Source organism: Polyergus mexicanus, unplaced genomic scaffold (genome assembly GCF_030449975.1).
Source record: "Polyergus mexicanus isolate NDT 795.1 unplaced genomic scaffold, iyPolMexi1.0 SCAF_11, whole genome shotgun sequence".
Taxonomy (NCBI): domain Eukaryota; kingdom Metazoa; phylum Arthropoda; class Insecta; order Hymenoptera; family Formicidae; genus Polyergus; species Polyergus mexicanus.
Genome location: NW_027223331.1, coordinates 6,187,926 through 6,206,125, shown reverse-complemented (window position 1 = coordinate 6,206,125; position 18,200 = coordinate 6,187,926). Strand labels below are relative to the sequence as shown.

Below are 18,200 nucleotides of genomic sequence, written 5' to 3'. Positions count from 1 at the left end.
CGTTCTTGCGAGAAGCTCGTGATGAAATCGGAGGATTTCAACTAGCGCTCGAAGAAAGAATCCAAAGAAGAAACGCCCTGGCGAGCGAGCATCTACATACAGCACCAAAATCAGTTAGGCATTCATTAAGATTTTCGACGAAGATTACCGGATGTATCTTTACGAAATTTCGTTAAGTTCCTCCGACTGATCTCAGATTTTCAAGATATTTATAACTTAGTGTTAGAAGAGTTTTATAACGCACTTTGATTAATTCAGTTCAAGTTTCTAAGGAGTTTTATTTTGTTATAAAAAGTATACCTGCATCTTTTTTGTTCAACTGTCAAGTATGTCGAAATCATAAACTGCCACATTTATCTAATTTTGATTGTTGTTCTGTATAATTCTTTTTTTTTATTAAAATTTAGCACAATCTGCTCCATACGAGCGAAAAAATATGCGTTTCAATCGCATGATAAACAATTATGGCTGTGTATGTTGTATGAAAGAGCGACTCCGCTTTATTGAAAATAGATGGTAGCCATATCCTTCGGAGATAATTTGGAATTAAACGAGACAAATCATACAAATTCATGACTTTAATGATTGGTCAGTTCTAAATCCTGTTAGAATTACGAAACGTATTTCCATGAACTTGCTGATGTTTGTTGCATTATAACTGTTATATTGCACGCATTTTATATCTGCATCGTCCGTATCGTGATCCCGCTGGCGACCAGCGGAAGTGATGGCAAAAATTCCTCCGCAAGAAAACTTTATCTAGCCAGGACATTACGTAACGACGCGCGTCTATATATTGGTATTATATATTATAAATACAACAATTATATTTCTCCTTGTGAAAATTGTGAATCTTTTCCACCGCGATTGCTTGCATTGCGTATATTTATATTCATATTCAAGACGCGCCTGCATTTCCGTTTAACGTACAAGTTACAAGTTCGATGGAAGAGATACATGTGTGTGTGGGCGCGCGCGCGTTGTATATATTAGTATATGTGTAAATACAATTTCCACGAACGATAGAGCATGCACTCTTCCGTTGTCGAAAGAAGGGCCGTCTTCCGTTAAGTTGGAAGTTATACAAGCGCGATATTCGGCCGTTTTCTCCATTTCTTGTGAGAATTGCAACAATTATTCGTCGCATAATTGTGCGACATATTCTCCGGACATAATTTAAACGATTCTAAATTTTTTTCACGCGATTGATTATTTAATACTACAACTCGTAATCAAAATTGTGGATATTAATAAATAACGGAGTTAAATTTAAAAACAATGTAGATGTATTTAAAATTACCGATATATATTATAATTGAATCAATTCTTAAAATTTGATATTTAAAAAATATGAGACGCTAGGTATTCACGCTAAATTTTTAGATTTGATACTTTTATCGTAATTCGATTTATATCACGCGAAATTGAAGATGCAAATAAGACGCGATTGTGCGAATATGACGAGACTAATGTCTCTCGTTTGAATCAAGATCGAGATTACAGTCCCAGATGCATAAACACAGACGTGTCCGGTGTACCGAGATCTTTGCGTCCGAGATCGTGGATATTTGCGGACAATTGCAAGAACCTAGCACGATCTGGATGCATCATCGTGCAATCTCATCTCACGTGTCCCAACGAAGAATCATCAAACGTTGCGTTTTAAAAAGAAAAAAAATTTTAATTGCATAATCGCAGGAAGATTCGCGAATAACGGTAAGCGATTTGCGCGGCACGGATCAAATTATTCAAGGAAGTTACGTGTACATCGAAGGAGACGCGCAAGGTTACATTTGATGCTGCAATCGGCGAATCACGATCGCGATTTACAATCTGCGATCCGTTACCCGAGCTACACCGTTGGACTAGATTTTTCCTTGAAACTCGCGAGATCCGCCGAAAGACTCTCACTTTTTGCGTTATCGTACAAAATTGAACGATCATCGCGCTAACTGTACAAAATTGGAAAACAAACTATGTAAAAACGCAAGACGGAGATATGTATGAGTGATTCTATAATGTGAGAAACGCGGAAACGATCGCTGAAATTCCAACGAAACTGGATTGGGATGGAAATGAAATTGTTGGAGGCTTCTTGTCCGCCGCAAGCTTCGCAATTTAAAACGCATCGAGCAATCACCCCCGACGTTCTAGCCGTCAGGTTCGTAAATCCGAGGAACGGTATAAAAGCAATCCGGTAGATGAATAGCAGTCCGAGAAAACAGTTCACGCTGAGATGTCTAAGTAATTACGACCATCTTGAGAAGACGAGCGAATCGTCTTTTCAAGCTAGTGCTGTTCAAAGCTTTACTCTATCATGTTTATGTTATTTATTGATTTCAAAGAGAAGAATATAATTTTTCATGAGTAAATAACGTTATAAAAATAATTAATATTGAATAGGAGAAGATTGTTCCAATCCTGGCAAAAATATCGCTTTGAATTTGAATAACATATCATAAACATGATTGTGCGTGCGATACTATGACAAGCATTCTCTTCGATTGTTCCGATTCAAAAAAACTGGTACGGTAACCTAAGGTTATTCAGTTTTCGAAAAAAATCTACCACAAAGTCGCTATTATCACGCTGTAACATAGCATATTTTGCTATTGTTGGAACAGAATCCAACGGATAACAGTTATACAAATGGCCAGAGAAATGGGCGCCAATTCGATGATTCGGGCTGCAGAACAGGAACATTACCGTAAGAATTTATATCGTTCGCACGGCGATAAAGGATACGATGGCCAGCGATAGCTCTCAATTAGAAAAATCGGGCTTCAATTGGCGAACAAAAAAAATCTAATAGTCTTGTTCGTGCTTTTTCGAACCGGGATTGTCCTTCTCGGCGTGAACAAAGGCACCGATTGCCAGCTTGATTCTCGCGATGTTTATCCGCGAATCGACGCACCGCGCCACGTGGCCCTGGCCGGCTCTCTCGTTATCTCCCAACGTTCCTCGATCTCTTTCATCCGCTGTTTAATTCTTCAAGCACGGATATTGCGTTCGTTAATAGCCTACGTTACATAGAAAAAAAAAGAGAGAGAGATAGAGAGAGAATCTCTCATGAATAAAATAATGAAATACTATTTGATACTAATCGCTTTTTTTCGATTATATAAATGATATAAATTAATATAAAAGTAATCGTATAAATAACTAATCGCAATTAAGATCTTAAATGTTCGAATAGAGCGTTGCAATTAATCTTATATCATTTTATTTAATAATGATAAGATATAAAACTTCGAGCCTCGAAAAAAAAAAAAAAAATAAAATAAAATTCTTTGCCAGCCTGGACAACATTCGCAGCCTCGATGCGCTTCGGTGCATCCTCATACTTGCGAAGAAACGACGCTTTTATACTCGCCTACACAACGGAGATTCCACAGTCGTTGCACGGTCTATCATTCGTTACGCTGCCAGCTCGTCGGGTCACTTATTTTGAATAATAATAACAAATCGACGTCGGGGACGCCTCTCTTTTTATAATGACGTTTCCGACATCTCTTCGCGAAGGTCCTCCCTCGATTGTCGCGGTCTGACAACCTTGACGCTCTCGTATCATCGATCGTCTTTACATAGGGAGAAGATCTTTGCTCTAATTGTCGTTCACAATAGCGTGTATATGTACCTTCGGTGAAGCCGCGAAAAGTGGCCACTGAAGTATAAGCGATAGGTCCGGATGCTTAATTGCTTTTGTACACGAGAGAATGAGACCGTGTCACCGCAATGAATTGGTTCATTTAATTACTGTTATTTGTACAATACTTACACTGCATCGCTTCGTGCGATGTAACCGGCCTTCACCGGCATGCTACGTAATGATGAGTAGGTATTCATTGTTCGAATTACGTCGCTTTTTTTATTTCACAAGGCCGTTCCCCTCGGATGCGTCTAAGATATATGTTTTGATAAATCTAAATACGCCGAAGAGACGATGGCTCTCTATTTAATGAGCAGTGAAATCTTAATAAATATTTATTCCATCATCTTGTTATTTATACTTCGGTTGCGGCTATTTTATTCATTATTAGATAAATCAGTTAAAATCCTATAAATAAAATAGTTTATATGACAACTTGGAGCTTCCATTTTATAGCGTCTTTTATATCGGTTCATCATTTTAAAAGTTCTGACGTGTACCGTTGATAAATTCGCCATGGACGTGTGTGAAGCTCAATCAAACACGAGCAAAATATGTACGTACATCGCGCGATTCCGATATTAATCGCACGGTGCGTTAAGCGCGCGATATGTGCGCACATTTCGCATCGGAATCGTACGGCGCAATTACTTCGATTTAATATCCAAGGTCGACGATCCGCGCAGCGGAGATCTCTGTGAGCGATGGTATATCTAATCGTGCTATTCGTCACGAGAAATCCTCTCATACCCATTCCCGGTGTCACCGAGTCGCTTACCGAGTATTAAACTTTTCGCTGCGATCCGACCAGCCGATTTACTATGCCGACGTAATGCTTGTTCCCATAATTAATGATCTCTCGAGTCTATTCGTCTATTTGTAGTCGCGGCGAATCGCAGAGGAATCATCGAGAAAAAAGCCAACCGCTGACTTTCAGGATTGGCCTCAAGGTACGTCGCGTATCTCCGCGCGATTCGTGAGAATACATCGCTCATCTCTCAGAAAAAGGATTTATACATCGAGCATAAATTAATTATCTTTAATTTTAATCGTTAGATGCATTCGCGCACACGCGTCAATTAAGTCTTCTACGCGGTACGTAATTGCTGACGTTTCAATGAGATCGTACCCTCGTTTCACTTCAATTATGCGGCCTGTTATGTTACTTTTTTAATACTTCAATTTAACGAATAAAAAGAAAAAATAATCGATGGATTTTTGCATCAGGAATAATACCTTTTTATATGGTAAATTAATTAACTCGACAAAATTCAATCCGTCCAAATGTATAACGAGAGAAATGAAAATGAAGTATAAAGAGTGTTAATAAAATAATAAAAATATTAATAAAAATTAATATCCTATTGGTATCTTACAATAACTCTCTTTTTATATACTTTTTTATATCTTCTCTTCTCTCTATCCCTCTTTCTTTCTCGTTATTAAAAATTTTTGTGAAACTTTTAAAGCAATATCGTGAGTAACTGGATATCTCGATAAAACGTTAAATAACGTAATAAAAATAAATTTGAAGGTAGAATCACGAGAAAATATATATCGCCCGAGGTAACGTATAAAACTAGCGGGAATATCAAAAGAATTCGTACACGAAAACGAAGTCGTCGACCGTGGTTGGGACTCGCCGTTCGAGACATTATGCTTTCGCGCGGTCTCTAACGGCTTCGCTCGACCAAATTGATTCTTACGCAAAACAACGTCTGGACAAGGTTGTAAACGTAAATCAACAGCACGGATGAATTGCCGTGGATTCCACATGCGAGAGGTATACCGTTATCGATTCTGGCATTCTGAAATGAACGTCACGGCCCAACGAACGACGCGCGTTGAACTCGCTTCTCTTAGAGTCTCTTCATGTCTCATTCCGAGCGTTGTTCGAACCCTTCAACAGTCTCCTTTCGATACCTCTTCTCCACGAAGATCCACGTTGAATGGCACGAGAGCGTCCCTAATTCTGACGGTCGTTTATCGACACTTGGGAGCTTCCGGAAAGAAACGCGGCGAACCGTAACGCAAATCTTCCTCTCGATCGGGGACGCAATCGCGCAAACGATCGCTTCTCAGGTCGATTCATTGTCCTCCACCGGATTACCCGTGACTTACATCGTATACGTACATGTTATTTTTTCGTTCGACACGGACGAACGTTGGCGCGCAGCCGTGACGGGGAAGACAAAATAACGTATGCAAACGACATGCAAACGGCAGCGTAGAAATGCAGTATCACCGTTGCATCGTCATCAGTGATTAAGGAGATTAAGGAGATGTTCGAAAATATTATTTCCGTCGTGTCAACGATTAGAGCAGACGTACGACGATAAAGGACAGGTGACCAGAAAAATTCGCACGTTTCGCGAAAAATGATTTTTCTCTCAAGACACATAAATCAAAGGGAGACTTCTTGTATCATCAGGTCTACTCAAATGCTGTAAAAAAAATTCCCTGATTTTCCAAGTATCTTCGTTCAAAATTTCAGATAAAGAGAATATTTTAGAGACTTTTTTATCACTTTTCTGAAATAAGTTTTTTTTTTATTGTATGAGTTTTCTAAAGTTTTTTCACTTATACAAAAGAAAAATACAAAGCTACTTAAGTTTCAAATGTTAGATTTAGTTTTCGTAAGATAAACATTTTCATTTTTTTATCACTGAAACTTACAATAAAAAATATTTATTGGATATTTAATATTTTGTTAAGACATTGAATACGTAAACAGGGATAGAGATATATATTCATAATATATTTTAAATATATAATTTACAATTTAGCTTATTATCTATACCATATGTATAAGAGCAAAATTACCAGAAAAGAAAAAATTTCTTTTTAAATTTCCCGAATCCCAATAAAATTCCATGAGAATTCTCTCATTTTTCCAGATACAAAAGAAATCTCTGAAAATTCCAGGTTTACCATATTTTTCCAAGTAGTAGACATCCTGATTATTATCTCGGCCGGGAAAAATATTCGATGATTTGGCTAATTCGCGCGTTTAATTCGTCTAACGTTCGTCGCGGTCGTTAACTACTACGGATTATCGTAATTGCATGCGTCAGGTGTTGATTTTCGCGTGTAAACGGATCGTGAAAACCGATCGGAAGAAATTCGCAGATAACGGGACATCGGGAGACCGCGTTCGCTGTTGACCGTTTAACGATTCTGCAGTTGTCATTAGGCAGGATCATTTATAATCTTCTGCTCCCATCCTATTTACGGTCCTTTCGCAATGCTGTCCTGCGCGGGTCATCGACGATAATTGCAGATTTATATAACCGTACGGTCATAAGCCATGCACCGTAAGCTATACGCATGCAAATGCATCGGAACACAATTGCCAGTCACTCTATCGCGTGGTCGACGAGAGGAACTATCGCCAAGGTCGATAAAATTAACGTTAACATAATTAAACTTATGACCGTGTTCAAATTATCCCGAATGCGACCCACCAGACATAATTGCACAAAAAACATCTCCCTAATTTGCAAGACAATAGCTTTAATTTACTAATTCAAATTACTTAAAAAAATTGTGAAATTACTGAAAAGGCATTGTTCTAATTTTGTACAGTTCTGTTAATTGTAATAGTTATTAGCATATTTCGTTGATTAAATTGAGTAAATTTGTTGAGAGTATATAAAAGAACAAAACACAATTATTAATTTAATGCAATGTACATTAATAACGCTTGCCGTGAGAAAAAAGATGTATATGGTAGTACGAAAGACAACCGCCGCTGTTTAATGTAATAACCAACTTGTTATATTGCCTACAAGACATTTATAAAAAATCGAACGGATGGCTATATCATTGAGAAAAAAAAAAAAAGCACCGAGTCATTACATCTGGTCTATCGAAGCGTTGAATTAATCGTTGACCGTGACATAAATGCGTTGTAATGATGAAATCGGATTAAACGATAATAACGTCGAATCAACGATAAAGCATAATGTATATTAGCCGTCTCAACATCGGGTTAATGACGTAATGAAGAGAATAATTAATGCGGTGAAACAGCACGAGATCGATCAACGAAGATCAATCATGATAAATGAACGACATAGCCTCGACGCTTTAATTATTCGATTATCGAATACTTTTTCACAGTTTCCATAAATAAATTTCGCCTCCATGTATAAGACAGATTATCGTAAATCGTGGCACTGATCGCGAAAGATATCGAATAAATGGCGTCCCTCGCAGCGAATAAATATTTCGCGTAGACAGATTTACGTAGCCAATTCAGCTGGCTGTATTTCTCGAGAGAATTCATAGGCGCCAATTCTACGTACATTCTTACATGTCCCGAAGAGGCGCGTAAACGGTCTAACGAGATCGTAATTTTCCGTAAATGCAATACTAGAAATCGATAAAAATAATCTCTAACTAAAGATATTTTATTTAAGGATAAGAAGCTAAATGTCAAGACCAATACGAACCAATAAGTACTTTATATTACGATATATTTACGTGTTATAAAAGACTAAAAAATAAACTTCTCGTAATGGATTTAGACTTTTCTTTTGCTGTTTTTTTGTAGAAAAAAATAAGATATTTATTAAGGGGAAAATTTATTTTATCTAAAATCTTTGCATTTTTTCAATCAAAATTATGATTAATTTGTAACATATGATCTGTAATAATTTAGTGCTCTTTATAAATATATCTAAATAATTAAATAAAAAATATGTAAATTTTATGTATTTTATAATTTATATATTTTATTTAATTACTTTTGATTTTTATTTGGTTTTTTTATCTTCTGTTTTTATCATATGCTTTAATAATATACTCAAATATTAATAATTTCTTATTATTACTATATATCTAATTATTACTATCTTTCACTAATGAGTAATGACAGCTTTATTCAGTAATCTGGAATAAAGACAGTGCAAATTCTTCAAAGATATAAGAAAAAAACGTATTCAAATCTCGTTAAATGCGACAACATTAAACAATCTGATTCGCACGACCTAAATTTTTCTTTTGTGTCGCATCGCGCAACTTTATATCTTCTATCAATTCGGTCTTTCTCAGGAATTAACTATTTTCCAAGTGCTAGAATCTTTCAATTATTCATTAAAGAAATTTGTCTATCTCTCTGATATCGGAAACCGTATTTACACGAATTCCTTTCGCTCTCTTTCTGCAAAATAGTTTCCAGTCTGTGATTTTAGAACATCTCTGAAATAATAGCCAATTAAGATTGCGATTTTTTCCATTAGAAAGTGATGTCTTCTCGTTTTTAATGCATGTCAGTCGATCGTATGAACGACAAGCAGAATAATTTATTTTTCAATGCTCATATTTTTTATACATACAACAAGGTTTAATAAAATGAGAAGAAGAAAATGCGCATGACAATTAAAGGAGAACATCTGATAAAAGCTCTTTTTGAATATCATTTTTAACAGAATAAATTTTTAATAACTTTTTTTTTCGCATATTGATCGTACATGTTTTAGAAATACTTTAAAAAATATATGCTTTAATATAAAAAATAAAATTCTTCATAAACTTTCAGAAGAAAAAAAATTCGTATAACAGTAGTTACATTTGTATGATTTTTAAAGATATGACTGCTTTATTTCAGATTATCCTAATCGAAATAATCCGTCGAACAATTCGATGATACGTCGTGACACACAAGGCAAAGCATATATAATATAACTCTTTTTTACTCTCTTCTATATGTGTTATTATATTTTAACAAAATTATACGTAAACGATTATGAAAACTTGTACAAGTTATATCAATAAAAGATTTTTATTAATGTCCTTTTTTTTTCAGTTTTTAACAGGATGTTCCCAGTTAGATATTTAGCACGATAAAGTCAAACCGCAACTCCTATTGTAATGCATGTGAAAATAATAGCGCCTTGTCGCTCGCGAGCGCAAATGAACATGCGAAGTTATAGGCGTAAAAAATACTTTCTTTTAAGGCGCAGTTTCTCTTCGAGAGTGAAGAAATAACAGTTTGAAAGGCATCAAACAATATTCCGACTTCAATGATGATTGTTCATTATAATGTAGCAATGAAAACACAAATTTTTCTAACAAACTACTAAAAAAAATGATCGTCTCTTGCGGATAAAATAAAGTATATAGAATTTAAAGCGTAGAAAAGGTAAGCGTTCCTTATCAGGGCAGAAACAATTTCATTTCCCTGTATTTCACGTTGAAATTCCAGCGGAACAAACGACAAAAAGTAAAGGTCTAAAAGTGTCCGCAGAATCTTTGACAATGGATTTCGATTTGTCATTGTCATGATAAAAGCTTATCTCGCTTATTAATCGTCATCTTAATACGTTTAAGCATTCGTTGCTGAAGAAATTACGAGTTTACAATCTACTTTCTCGATTGGAACATTAAAATTAATTTGTACCAAATTGCAACTTAAAATGTTATATTAATTTATTGCGTTATCGTCACACGTTGTATAAAATTATTTTCGCGAGTATGTCATGCGAATGCCACGAAGAAAGTGCAAAGTATTAACAAGAAAGAGAAGATCTGAGATGTCATCAATGACGATAAGCGACTATAAGGTGAACAAATTATAAATTTAGTTGTTAAATTATATTATTTGCTATCTGTAAAATATTAATAAATACAAATAATTATATAAGCAATTATACACATACACGCACATAATTGCTTATATAATTGTATCTATTAGTATTTGACAGATCAGCATTGTGTTTTTTACTATTCCACAGTTGTTGATTATCGATAAATATTAAGAAATTTTTTATCTTAATTTTAAAGTAATATATTGTATCATAGATATCAGTAAAAATTTAAATTTGATAATTTTCTTAAAAATAATATATACAAAGTGTCCCAAAATCTTGCGGAACAACATATTATAGCAAGAAAATTCCGAAAAATTAAATAATAAAAGTATTAAAATATTTTTTACTTAAAAAAATAGTTCTTTTAAATATGAAAATTTAAAACCACTCGATCATAGGCTACGTTTAGACAGTTGTGACCGTCTGTGAATCGCATGTAAAATAATATTAATAATTATGCAAAATCTCCATTAATCTGGCACCTTCATCACAAGAAGAAATCGGGACTAAAGCAACAAATTAACAGAAAATAAAAAATTTATAATTGTGTCACACATCCAAATTTGATTTCTCGGCGTGATATTGCCGAATTGACGGAAATTGAATTCATTTCAGATTCACTGAATTGAGATAAGATATATAAAAAATATTTGCGAAAATATTATTTCGTCGATAAATAAATATATGTATATAAAGGCAAGTCTTTTTAGTTATATATATATATATCGTGCATACGCTGTATTTCCGTTGATTCGACAAGTGAAATTCAATTCGCGGTCTCTCGCGCAGTAAAAGGCTGAAAGTGTCCGCCGCCTATTCATTTACAGGGACTTTCGATCGGCGTCGATGCCGCCGTGGATATCGCGCTCTTGTACACTCGTCGTCCGTCCTCCGGTTATAATCATCATCTCGTTTTGTGCCATTTACATCTCATATCGCGTTCTCCGTCTCTCCTGCGAACGCGATTTCGCTCCTTTCCACATGAGAATCTAGGTCGCACGGCCGCGTTCACCTTCTAGCAAAAGCAATGTCTTTCAAGGAAGGTCGTCGGTCGGTCTCGTCTGGAAAGGCTCTCCTACGAACGACCATGCTTTTCCCTTTCGTTAAATTATCCATCCGCGATTCAATTAATTACGATCTCGCGGTCGGATGTTGAAAAAAAAATTTATGGTCGACCGGACATTCCTCCGGTCCATCGCAAATGAAAAAATAAATCCTTCCTTTCTTTTGCCGGCTATTAATATATTCGAGTTTTAAAATGCGAATAATTTTCTTCGCTTATTAATTATCGCTCGCTTGCAATAGCTCGATAATTTAATTTGATTAATTTAACAGAACGATTTCTTTAATAATTATAGCAAAGTTTCTTAGAAAAATTCGCGAAAAATTTTTAAATATTTACATATCTTAAGCTTTTGTTTCATTTGATATAACAACATAATTAAATATATCACGTGCAAATAAAATTTCTAAATAATTTTCACGTGTATGCGCGTGTATGTTATTTAAACGTGATTGATTCAAGCACGTAAGCAATTAGCCCGAGTGATTAATTAAGCCTCTTTCTATCGAACAATTCAACGGCAGATCAATTACTCCTTTCTAGTAATTACGTTTATCTCCAAATTGTTATATTTCGTTACCACGGGTATCCCTTCTCGAATCATTGTCATCAGGTTTATTGTGCCGTCATTAGAAAGTGCGCATCATGTGGAAAGCGTCCACTTTTATCTGATTATCCGGCACTTTGGTTTCGCGATTTTTTCGCGGGAGAAAATCCACCATACGGTGGCTTATATTTTGAGGTGAAACAAGGGAAAAAAAAGAACAGGTTCGAGAGATGTGCCGCGAGTTTTAACGCCTAATTCGCTCTAATTAATTATTGCCGGTCGCTAATAATTAGAAAGTAAGTCTCGCATTGTATACTCACACGTCGGCAGCTGAGGTATCTGGGCTGCGTTTGCACTGCTGTGCCTCGTTATTGTGATCTGAAAAGAGAGAAAAGGCAACGTGTTTTAGATCTTTTCGCATAATAAGATACAATTGTTAGCGCTATCGCCGATGTTAGTCGTTGGTAGTGAACGTATCGCGCGAATACAATTAGAATGCAAGCGCAAGATACACGATATTGTACGAACTATACATACGAAGAGCGTGAGTACTTAAAATATTTATCGCTTAAGTAAGAACACGCTAATAAGCTTCAATAAAATTCCCTCAAGCACTTAGAGAGCCCGATCGGTGAGATTTAATTAAGTGACATAAATATGTGACGATGTAGCCGACAATGGATGAAAGACGCGGAAAAGAAATTTATAAACGGGAAAAAAGAAAGAATTGTGGAAAAAGTTACGTAAAATTCTAGATATATAACCAACGTTAGGTAAACACTGACATGAGAAACGCGTGGAAAAAGAGAGTAATATCTCCGTCACTTTTACCGCTTACATCCGATCCGTATTTATCGGAGGATTATTCCCGGTGATGGAGCAAGTTGCCACAATTGGCAGTGTCATATCATCGGCGCTTGTGGTAAAGCCTAATGATGAAATAGGTGCGCGTGATGCTGTTTCGAGAAAAAAAAAGTCTGGATTCTCTCGAGATTTAAAAAACGCTTCGAGACGAATGTGCGCGGTCGCACATTAAAGTAACGCTCGTAATTACGATCGATATAAGCCGGTATGTCATTAATGGCGAATGACGATTTATCTTGAATCAAATTCAAGTCCCATATCCTATAAATTTTCTAAGAAATTTCGCGGTACCGTTATACATTATAACAATAATGCCATAACGCATTTTGTTTTATGTCCTTGTAAAATGATTGAAGCGCGTTATGATCTCCTTTAACCACCGTTGATTAAAAAGAAATGCTGTCGTAACAAGTGGCAAAAATGGGAAACTCACTTATCACAATGTACCTTAATACGTCGAAGAAATTGGCGCTAAGATTCCCTATAATTTATAAAATTACCAATGTAATTTCAAATGTAGTTTCAAACATTTTTGTAATGCGTTATATGTGATAGATCTTCCAACATATTTCACGTCCAAGCATTAATTTAACCGACGCCGATGTGCGATCAATCGATGATTGATTATCATTCGATTAAAGAGCACGATATGAAAGTCTCATGAAAATGTCAAGCTCCGCTAGACTCGAACTTGTCTCGTTATTTTGCCTTTCACGATATATGAATCATATATTTTTAATTTCCACAATATTAAATTCTTCCGGTTGATTGTCGCCATCATTAATAAAAATTCGCGTAGAAGAAGCCTTTTTGAAATACCCGACTATTAGAATTGATGATTATTGGTTGCACGATTTTTTTTTGATCTATTGTAATATTCGTAATAAAAAGGAAAGATTATTTTGCAAGGTTATTATTATGTGACATTTAAAATAATAAAACGGTTGTCTTTCAATCACGTCATACACGGAAATAAAAATGAAGTAATAAAATAATAATTAATCTCTTTTAAATGACACCTGGAAGCTCCTGTTTACAAGATTGTAAATGAGTGAAAGATACGTCTTCCTGTGTGAGAAAACGCGCGGGTCCAATAACGGAAAAGACGTGCAACATTTAATACATCCGCAAATAATATCGCCTCTAATTATCCTATCCGACGAAAAACATATAACGACACAAGTCTATTTTTAGATTAACGAGCGACGCGTACGATACACGAGGTACCGTAATTACCTTCCATTCATCCCAATTCAAAACTCATTACTGTAGTGCATCTTGGAGCATCTAATAATTTCGCGTAACGTACAATGTACGATCATAATGCAATTATTAAAACGAGAGATGTAGCTTCTAGACTTCTAGATTTAATTAGCGCAAATCGCAGTTTATACGCTCGCATGAATAAATTATTTTTATCGATGATAACTGACTAGATATCGTATGTATCGTGAAAACTGATCCGTATAGATGCGGATCCGTAGAAACGTCGGTAAGAGGAGTGACGGTGAACGAGCGTAAATAATACAAGGACGATTGTGTATCACTCACCACGATATATAATTTCCCCTCGCGACACACTTTTATTTCCCTGTCACTTCCAATTTAGGTATCGATAGCCGAACGAGCGGAATATGTCGGATGTATATGTCGTAGCCAGAATTAAATATTTCGCCGTTTTATAAAACGATAGCCGAATTTTTGCTAAACGTAAATGATTGTAGAAACTTCCCTCCTCGCGTCGCTGTTAAATTCACGCCTTTCTTTTCTCCCCACGCAGAGAATGTTCTCGGGCATAACTATATATATATATATCGGAATATATAAAAATTATTCTGCGTATGCGTATGCGTGCAGAAGTGCTAAATGATCGCTTCTGCGTTTGCTTACGCGACGGAAACTTTCACGACACGAGTCTCCGTGACAAACACTGACGTCAGCATGGTCGACGCGTGTTCGTCCGTGCAATGAAAGTGGTCTAACGAGTCACTGGTCATTCAAGTGTATATACGTGACGTGGTCGCTGCACTTCTCTTTCTCTCCTCCTCTGTCTCACGTGGACTGTATTTGCGACTCTCTCTCTCTCTCTCTCTCTCTTTAATAATAACGCGCCAAAGTGAAGGTGACAGTGAGGGAACTGTGCTTAACAACTGGGCGATTTTCATCGCGGAAATACTGTCCCATTAATTTGACAAACGCCCGTGGCAAGGCAGATTATCGCGAGATCGGTGTCGCCCCAAGATGATCTCCGTGATAATTGGATCGAAAAACGTGGACATGAGGCAAACGTGAAAAACACAGTGACGGACATACCTTGATATAAAGCGCAGCAGCGCACAGTTACCTATCAAGTCAAACCGTACCATGTAAGGTTCGTGACGTTCCATCCGATGGAATCTATCGAGAACTGATCTTCCACAACGCAGAATGTGCCTTTGTGTTTTTTATAGCACGACAGAAAAATAAAAAACTGAGAAACTTGTTCGCGATTTTTAACGCGGATACGGCGATATAAAATTAATCACATCAATTTTCTTTTATTACTCGCGATTATATTGAAAATAGTCGACTAATCGTTCAATTAGCATAAAAATTTTCATATTTTCATAATAATACAATGTATGAATTAAAATTATGGCTTCCGATTTCCCTATTAACATCATCGTGAGATATGGCGATGTAAAATTAATCATCAATATTTTTTTATTACTCGCGATATTGTCGAAAATAATCGACTAATCGTTCAATTAGCATGGAAATTTTCATATTTTCATAATAATACAATATATGTATTAAAAGAATGATCCCCAATTTCCATATTAACGTCATCGTGTGACGCGAGACTCTTTGAAATCAAGTAGTTCAATAGGTAATTGGAGCGACGATCGATCGACAACCGCGATCACGGATTTAACGTGGGCAGGGGATCTCCTTGAGATCACCGCCCATTACACTCGCTCCTTCGCTATTGCAGACACAATCTGCAGCTCTTACCACTTAGTCACCCTTGTATACGCAATTTCTCGTGTCGCGCGGCGCGTGCTCACGTGACGCCGCGATTTGACGCCGCGAGCGAAGTCGCGATTATGTCATAGCAGAGCGTTTAAGTGTTTAACGCGGGACAAGCGTTACGCCGACACGAAGCTCCTTCCATGGAGAAAGACCTTCCAGGAGCTTGTCATCTCGCATGGGCGAGAAGATCGCGCCCAGTTCAATCGCGACGACTTCCGAACTTTAAACGCGCACCCACGCGAAACCTACATCGGTCGATCAAATGTGCCACGCGATTCTATCAATTTCTAATTAAACGAATGACTCGATTCGCGAATCTTAATCTGTTCTCCTAAATGGAATAAATTTGTATGAATCTCGACATATGAATTGTCAGTATGAATGTTTTATATACAGGGTGGACCCGAACGTTCCAACCAGACTTTGAGATCTTATAGGAAATTTAATTCTGAACAAAAAAATTTCCTATAAACATGGGTCGAAAAATATTTTCTTAAGAAGTTATCGCACAAACTTCTGACATCGTGATTATTTTACACATTTTTTCAAATATCATGAAAAATGTGCGTTTTTTAACAAAAAGTACCGAAACAAAAGTTGTAAAAAATTAAATTATCTTTCAAATGAGATCAAAATGATTGTTGTACGTTCCATAGATTTTGATATAACCAGTTTCAAACGTGCAAAAAGTGCTTTTGTTACTTATTGTTAGATCGATTAAAGTTGAATCAGGAGGAAATCCGTAAAGCGATTAGATCATTACTCGATGCTGAAAATGTATTGGAGCTAGGGGGAGACATTTGGGTTAATTTTTTCACGTCTTTATTCATTTTCTATTATTACGTACTATTTTAGTTTAAAAAAAATTATTTTATTTTCATAAAAGAAAAAGATTTTTATTTTTTATTTTTATCGTTTTTTTTTTTTTTTTTTTTCAAGAAATTTATTAAGTTTCATTTTCTTTTTATTTCATTTTCTTTTCACCTTTTGCTCTTCCTTTGCATCAGAGATTTTTGAGCGATAACTTCTTGAGAAAGCATTTTTCGACCCATGTTTATATAGGAAACTTTTTGTTCGGAATTAAATTTCCTATAAGATCTCAAAGTTTGGCTGAAACGTTCGGGGTCACCCTGTATAACAGAGAAAGAGAATATATTTGACAGACGAGATTTTTTTTACTTTTTCTTTTCTTTTTGTCAGCATGTAAGTTTCTATTGATTTTTTCAACCGACTCATCACCTAGAATAGAATGTGTGCTTCTCTCTTCGCGTACCTACTATATTCCTGGTCCATAAATCGTTTGAAGAATATTTTCTTCCATACAAAGAGCTGATGCGAAGAAGATAAAGTCTTTGATTTTTTTAAAGAAAATATTTAGAAATGTTTGTAACTTTTCTCCTTCGGAGAATCTGTTTCAAAAATATGTAACATATAACATGATGTAATATATGAAAATCGCAATACGTTATTTGCAGGATTTAAATCGATTTTCCATGTTGTAATAAAAGAATAAATAACATTATGAAAAAGACAGATTTAACGTCATATTTTCTTTCGGTTATCGAAAGCCTTCTATCGACTCTGGTAAAGTGAAACGTTTATGGAAACGTACCAGCAAGCTCCAGGCTCTCTAAGATCTCGAGCCGATATTTTAAAGAACACGAAGTAAAAGTGGGCGTGGTGATTCTGAACGGATTGTCTTTCCTTCTTATATGCATGGGGTATTTCGATAAAACTTGACACGCGAACCCATCGATATCTTTCTCGTTCACGCTTCGCCAAAGCAAAAAAAAAAAAAAAAAAAAAAAAAGAGAGAGAAGAAGAAGAAGAAGAAGCTTGAATTCTATTTCACGAAATACTTTCTCATAAGAGGCATTTACATACTAAAGTTATTTATATTGCATTGAATATAGGTTTTCATGATAATTTAACTGTAACGGCTTGAATCTTGAAATTTTATTTCGTATTTCGTGCAAAATAATCCATATTAACAATGAAAAATTTGAAAACAATGAACGGAAGCACTTATTTATGTTCTATTCCACCCATTAGCATGTTTTAAAGATCCTGTCGTAAAGACCTTCTAAGCCGCGTAAACGCCAAGTTTAGCGTAATTGTCAATTATTATGTGTTACGTAACGCCGGGATTGCCGCCTCTTGAATGCGTTAACGATTTTAAATCCGTCAACCTCTATCAAGAGAACGATCCCACGACTATTGTCGGAATAGTGACGTAACATTCTCCGAAACCACCGCGAAATACCGTCATACTTAAATACCTGCATTACCACACTTTTTGTTTACATCGTATTTCAATGCCATGTATATATAATTCTTGTTTCCAAATTAACATACATTGCATTGCAAATTTTAATTGACTTTAATTATATAATTATATATAAAATTAAAATTTTTTTCAAACATTTCAATAATGCATATATATTGTTAATTGCTTATTATATAAATTGATAG

General features: G+C 35.6%; 1 protein-coding gene across 1 annotated transcript in view; it reads right to left on the bottom strand.

Annotated features, from left to right (window-relative positions):
- Pio (piopio) overlaps window positions 1-18,200 on the bottom strand; it is a 60,719-nt gene that overhangs the window by 35,627 nt on the left and 6,892 nt on the right. Inside the window, exon 3 of the mRNA XM_070304450.1 lies at window positions 12,173-12,230. Within this exon, the coding sequence (XP_070160551.1) occupies window positions 12,173-12,230 (58 nt within the window). The remainder of the gene's footprint in view (window positions 1-12,172; window positions 12,231-18,200) is intronic.